At 39.0% G+C, this 7,209-nt stretch overlaps 1 protein-coding gene across 1 annotated transcript; it reads right to left on the bottom strand.

The window, feature by feature from the left end:
* Positions 1-1,064: 1,064 nt before the first annotated feature.
* On the bottom strand, positions 1,065-5,252 carry bloc1s5 (biogenesis of lysosomal organelles complex-1, subunit 5, muted). The gene is made up of 5 exons (XM_032503868.1): positions 4,928-5,252; positions 3,961-4,043; positions 3,298-3,418; positions 2,341-2,399; positions 1,065-2,097 (listed from the first exon to the last, which is right to left on the bottom strand). Exons 1-5 carry the CDS (start codon positions 4,944-4,946, stop codon positions 1,924-1,926), a joined length of 456 nt encoding a protein of 151 aa, XP_032359759.1. The 5' UTR covers positions 4,947-5,252; the 3' UTR covers positions 1,065-1,923.
* Positions 5,253-7,209: the final 1,957 nt, after the last annotated feature.

Below are 7,209 nucleotides of genomic sequence, written 5' to 3'. Positions count from 1 at the left end.
TCACAAAGTTATCCAAAACTGGGGCTGATTTTTCTAATCTGACATTACACAGAAATGACAAAACTCATTCTAACACATAAATCCTGTATTTATCAGGCTCAACAAGTACTTGGTTTAAGCCGATGACTCTATTCATGAATAGCTAACACTCATGTGACTTTAACGGTGACCTTTTGTGTATTCTGACTGTTTTTATTTCTTTCCAACGAAACCCCAAAAATAAACAAGGGCAGATGAAAAGGTGCTTTGCTGGCAGAGGTGGGACACGTTTCCGTATTGTCGCTCCTCGTTAGCTGATGATGGGCTGTCTCCAAATTGGACAGCTGCAGTCACCGAGACGGAGGAAAGGCATGCACACACATGCAGACGTACATCTGCTGGCATGTCAGTGCCCTCTCTGATCTCCGACGCCAGACATCTCTGACTCTGTCACAGACACACAGACGCACGCAGATCGGAGGGTGGCTGTGCATGAGAGCAGGGGGGGGGGCTGGTCACAGCTAGCCAAATGGAAAAAAAACCTGCAGCTTCTGTGAAAGGGGATACATAACTGAGTTCAGCTGTGTTGTCACAGTAGAAGGTCTCCACTGCTGGCTTGTTTTGTTTTATTCTTATTTTTCTTACAGAAACTCTGTTTTACTTTGGCTGATGGATGAGGTGAAGTCTAAACCTGCTTCTTTAGATGAGACATTTGACAGCTGAGGTGTCTGGGAAGTTTAAAGGAGTGTGCGGTAGGGATGTGAAGGGGGGTATCTAAAATATTTGTTCTATTGCATTGTCTGAGATGACCTCGGTTCTCAGCCATGCCAGGAATGTGCCCAGCGTGCCCACCCATCCATTAACCTGTCCAACAGCCTACCATTGTCTAGAGCAAAAACAAAACCCTTCATTAAAAGGGCTGCGTCTAACATCAACCTCCACTTCAGGGTCAGGACCTACACAGACTTTTATATATTATTGTGTCTGCTGTATAACTGGGGTAAAACAGTATAAGGTGAGTATTTCCACTGTTAGCCTTAGTGTGCAACTAATATAAATACAAAATGCTAAACTGAAATGAACACTTTGTGTTTATCTTTTTTATGTACACATGACTAGACAGAAATTCAAACCAGAATTACAAAATCTGATTTATGTTTTTTTCTGTTTAAACAGCAATGAAAATATTGGATTTGTAACTCATTTAAATCCAATTTGAGGTGGCAAAGCAAACAAAAAACAGCTGCTGCTGATCATTCTAATTGGTTTCAGCAAAGGCCTTTTATAATGAGAGTTACTACACAGACAGTTGGTTTACACAAAGTTAATATCAGAGGTCAAATGTTCCAAACACAGGATAGCTGATGAGGAATGATTTGTTCTGGAAACTGTTTAGTTTGAACTTGTTTCTATAACAGTTGACCCGTGCTTTAAACACACCTGCTCAGAAGGGCTCCTTTAACATGTAATGATCTGGCTTTCAGTGCTTAGAATATCTTGCCTTGGTGCTAAACTCCAGGTTCCTTTCAACTTGAGGCAAATGCAAATTTATCATCAGCACCCTTCAGGCAGGCATCCATTAAAAATCTTGAAATGTTGAAAACTTCACGGCCAAGGAACAATCACATGATTGCTTGTTTAAAAATGACATATTCCAGACCTTTTAGGTGCCGTGAAAATTCCATGTGCTAAAGACAGAAACTTGTGAGTTTGATGGCCTGAGAAATGCCACGTTGTAAATCACACTTTCAAATTCACGATTTGGAAAATGTTGAGTCTTGTGCAGGCGCAAAACCTCTACGATTTATGCCAACGGCCGAGTTCATCAATCAAAGGCGATAGCTTCGCCTTGCACGTGCAAAAAACTGACGTCCGCGTCCATAACAAACACAAGCAGGGAATAAGAGAGGTTTGTTCACTCCCAGCCTTGCAAACATCAGCTGATTAGAGGAGTGAAAACTTGGTCAAGTCCTTCTTCTTTTCACTGTACTCTGTGGTGAGTTGTCCTACAGCCTTGGCGTGCTCTTCATTCACCTCCTCCTTTAACCTCTGCTGTTCTTTTAGAAACTCTGCCCAATTGTCTTTCAAACGCTCCATGTTCACCTGCAGCTGCATGCTCTGGAAGGACACCAGAAGATGAGAAATGATGACGTTTGTCTTAAGCATTTATACACAACACTATAGATGCTGATCATGGATCATGTGGTGTCGGGACACTGGCATTCAGCCAACAGGTGCTACATATGCACCGAGTAGACACAATATCATAAATGCTTGTACAATCTGCAATCCAATCAGTTTTTTCTAGGCTATGATAATGTGTCCACCTGCTAGAAGTTCTTTGCCTTGGGTAGTTTTTACCTGCTGTGCCTCTAGCTCCCTCTGCTGGACTCTCTCTGCCATGTGATTAGCAGCCTCCACTGTGGGAGACCAAACATATTCTTAATAAATAAATACATATTATTTATATATTATATATATATATTATTATATATATATATATATCATATATATATTCAAAATACAACATAGATTAAAAACAACTTTCTTGGTCATCAGACATTCATAGGAATTCAAAATAGTACAGTTATTTAAAACAGTGTGTTGTTGAATGGCACACACACACACACACACACACACACACACACACACACACACACACACACACACCACACACACACCACACACACACACACACACACACACACACACACACACACACACACACACCACACACACACACACACACACACACACACACACACACACACACACACACACAACACACACACACACACCCACACACCACACACGTTGGGGTCACTAGAGTTTCCATTGTAACAGAATAACAGCTGAGATCAGTTGCATTGTTTTTTTAACCAGGGCAGCAGTTTTCAGTTTACATTATGTGTTTACATAATTGCATAAGGTTTCTCCAATGTTTTTCTAGTTAGTTTAAAAAAAATATATATATCTGATTAGTGAACAGGATGTGCCTTTGGAACATTGGACAAACGGTTGCTGATAATGGGTAATGTAGACATTGCATTAAAGATCAGCCACCCACTCAGATCAGCTGGTATTCTGTCTATAATGCAGTGGAATGGAAATTTGTAAGTGACCCCAAACCTTTGACCGGTAGTGTATATATAAAATATACATCTGCATTGGCAAGAGACATGACAATCAGCACACTGTTTTCATAATGTCAAACTTATGGGACAACGGTAAACTGACCAACAAATCCTAGTGTCTAATTAGATGTCAGATGAAACAGGTAATGACACAATCTTGGAGAGTCTGAGAGAGGAGACTTACACCGTTTAACAACATCAGACAGCATGCCCCCTAAATCTGTTGGCAGGATTTGCTCATTTGTTTCCGAAACCATTTTATTCAGGTTGTCCAGCAGTCGGCTCTCCCTGTGTCCACGTTTTTCCTAAACAGCAGCAGAGGAAAGCTCAGTGTTGTCACACACATACCACAGGCTGTGGCTCAGTGGTAGAGCGGTTGCCTGCCAATCGGAAGGTTGGTGGTTCCGCACCTCCGACCACCCATCCCCGCCCCGTCACTTCGCCTCGAATGTCCTTGGGCAAGCACTGAACCCCGAGTTGCCCCCGGTGCTGCATGCACGGAGTGTGATGTGTATGAATGTTTACGATGAGGAGGTGGCACCTTGTACGGCAGCCCCGGCCACAGTGTATGAATGTGTGTGAATGGTGAATGTATCCTGTAGATGTAAAAGCGCTTGAGCGTTGTTAAGACTGGAAAAGCGCTATATAAATACAGCACATTTACATTTACATTTACATAGTAGACTGAAAACACAAGCTTCTTAAAGTGCTCCTATTATGCTTATTTTCAGGTTCATAATTGTATTTAGAGATACCAAGGTATCGTGTTACGTCATCATCACAACTAGAAGTAGAATTTTGAAAATGGTCTTTAGCCTTATAAATAACACATTTGTCATGCGGGTACCTCAAACTCTCTCACGAAGTAGCGGACCTCTCCATTGATGATTGGTCTGTGGTCTAACAGTCGGGACTGGATATCACCCACATCTGCAGCACCAAACAGCTCAAATTAGAACAGAATGCCGTTTATTGTCACTATACACATGTACAACGAGATTAAACGCAACTCCTTTTCCAGTGGCAATATATGTAAAATAAATATAGCAACATGGAATATAATACGTAGTGCAAGAAAAAAGAAAAAGGTTGGGTGGGTGTATGGGGGGTCGACAGTTCAGAGACGCAATTACCATATATAAAATAAATAAATATGAATTTATATACAGTGTGATATGCAGTGTGGGTTATTGCACATTGTTTGAATATTGCCATAAAGTGGTGATCATATTCAATGAGTAATTGATATTGGACAATGAGAGTATACAGATATCGCACAGAAATAGAATTGCACAGTATTTCAATATTATCAGTAGTTTTAAATATTAAATGCACAGTAGGTAGGCTGAAGGAAGTTGGGGGGGGAGTTCAAAGTTATGTGAGTTCAAAGTTAGATTCAGTTAAAGCAACAGGAACACACAGGATACATTTGAACAACATCATGGAAGTTAGTATCATGTTTTAATACCATTATTCAAGCACGCCTTAATAATCTGTGCATGCCTTTAATGCTGTGTTAGGATAGCCTGAATGATATAAAAAGGTAGGCTATCGTTGTATTATTATTATTAACCTACATACAACCTTATCCCTTCTTTGGAAAGCTTGAGAAAGTATAGTGTTTTAAAAGAAAATCAAAAAAATCCTTATGTGTTATCACGCTGTTGCTGACACTAAATTATACCAAGAATAGCCTCTTATCTATCAGTAGGCCTACCTTATCAGCTAATAAGATAATAAAAAGTAAACAGCGAAGAAAACACGCGGACATGCCGATAATGAGAAGGCTTTTTCTGCTGTGGATTTTCACTCACCTTTAGCAATTTTGTCCATTCTTACAAACTCTGCTGGCACGTTAATTTGAGTTAAATTAAAGTTGTCTCCTGTGGAGCAGCTAGCTCAACCAACCAGCTAGCTAGCTACTAACTAAGTGCTAGCTAATCACTTGCTAAATGTTCCAAATGCTCCGCTGACTGGCAACTAACTGTGAAAGCGAAAGCGCTACCTAGCACACCAGTTATTAACGTAGCCCGTGTTTTAATGACATAGAAATAAAGACTTAAAGATATATAAAGAATTTGCAAAAAAAAAACGGCAATGTACTTTTGCTAATTGCAGTCATGTGAATGGAAGTCATCTGACTGCAATGTAAATATTTACTACTATTTCCGGGTACCAGGCTATGGACTGAACCAAACGGCTGAGAGAGGGGTGTCACAATCAGATCACCTCACATTCACCTCTCGTTGTTTAAGCTTCTTCATTTTTACCAGTCCACTTAAAACACTTTTTCATGCTGTCTTGATTTAAGGTAAGCTACAGTGACGAGCTTTTAACTCTGGAAGTTTTAAATGTATGCAAGCTTGTGTGTGTGTGTGTGTGTGTGTGAGAGTGAGTGAGTGAGTGAGAGAGACCGGATGAGAGAGAGTAGACTGAGGTTTTGCTTGACTGAGAACAGCAGATGTCAGTCTTGCTCTGTGGTGGAGCAGAGTGACATCAAAACCTACTTTTAAAGTTAATTTCCCCAGACAAATTGTCTACTCAAAATGCACTAAACTGACCAATAATATAGGAATTGGTCTTTTTCCATACAGACTCAACATTTTCCCTGACTTTCCGGCTTAAAAACAAATCCTGTTCCACAGTCTGCTTGCACTCTTTCCCCTGGTTCATTTAAATCATAGTAGACTACCACTTTGTAATAAATAAATACATTGCAACCAATGGCTTTATTCATGAGAACTCATATCTACTTCTGCATTATACTTTAATAACAATACAATAATAAGAATAACTATGACAAAAGATAAAGCAAGTGGCACTAGCAACTACAATAATTCCTTTATTATTCCCGAACGGACTAATAGCTGTGATGGATTTTTAGTAGTCTACACTATTATTACATGATTCTTGATGATTACGGTTATATTATATCTAATATTCATAAAGCGTCCACAGTTGGTAACTCACTGTTACATATTTAATATTGAGTATTTATTGATCTTATCAGGAGACAATAATATAATCCTATTATAATAGTGTAGAATACTATGAATCCATCACAGCTATTAGTTCCTTTGGAATAATAAAGGAAATGTTGTATGTAGTGATACTACAGTAGATAAATATAGCGCTGTGAATGTTAATCTTACCTAAGACATTAGCAAACACATCTTGATATGGATACGAAGAAGGCCCTTTTTTTAGTATACATGTTGGGATGGATACAGTCATTTGTAATTCTTTAGGTATACAATATTTGCATTAATAGAGATGTCTGTAGAATAAGATATAAAACGTGAAGGATAGTCATAGAAGGCACGTTTCTTTGATAACACCACAGTCACCACAAGATGGCACCAAATGTCTCACATTAGTTTGGAAAATCCAGGACTGGCAAAGCCCCGATGAAAGAATCATCTTGGATTAGCAAATGCTTTTATTACACTTTATGAAATGCAAATATATTGGCATGAATGTATTAATAAACACAGCACTTGTGGCAAGAGCAGAGTGCATGCAGATATTCAGTCAGAGTGAGAAGAGGCATTGTTTGGGGCACACGTTGCATATTAGTTGTCAAAAGTTTGTTTGCGAGCCCTAAATTCATTAGGACTGTCATGCTCAGTTAAGAGAAAATCATTAAGGCACCACTTAAGTCCCCACTGTCCACATTGTTTAGTGAAACACTTATTACATGCACCATTAGTTTTGATTTGGGCCTATTAAGGAGATTAAATGATTGATCAACAGCCGAGGGATAAGAACAAGCCCTTCACTGCATTTTTGTCATGTGCTTTGTTTATTCATGATTCTGCAGGGTGAAATTAAAAACATTTAGATCAACCCTGAATGGCAGAGAGGCTGCTTAAATGCCTTCTTTACCATATTTAGATGGAATAGAAAAATAGCGTTACATACATCTAATGTGTGGTTCACACTAATAAACAATATGAAGAGATATTAAAGAGATATTTACTGTATACATTATGTTTTGTAGATTCATAAAAAGGTGTGCAAAGTGTGTAATGTAGCAATGGATTAACTCAAACCTTTGACATTTTCAAATAACAAAATCATTTAAAAAAGAATAATT

Source organism: Etheostoma spectabile, chromosome 22 (assembly GCF_008692095.1).
Source record: "Etheostoma spectabile isolate EspeVRDwgs_2016 chromosome 22, UIUC_Espe_1.0, whole genome shotgun sequence".
Taxonomy (NCBI): Eukaryota; Metazoa; Chordata; class Actinopteri; order Perciformes; family Percidae; genus Etheostoma; species Etheostoma spectabile.
This window is presented reverse-complemented; position numbering and strand designations above follow the sequence as displayed.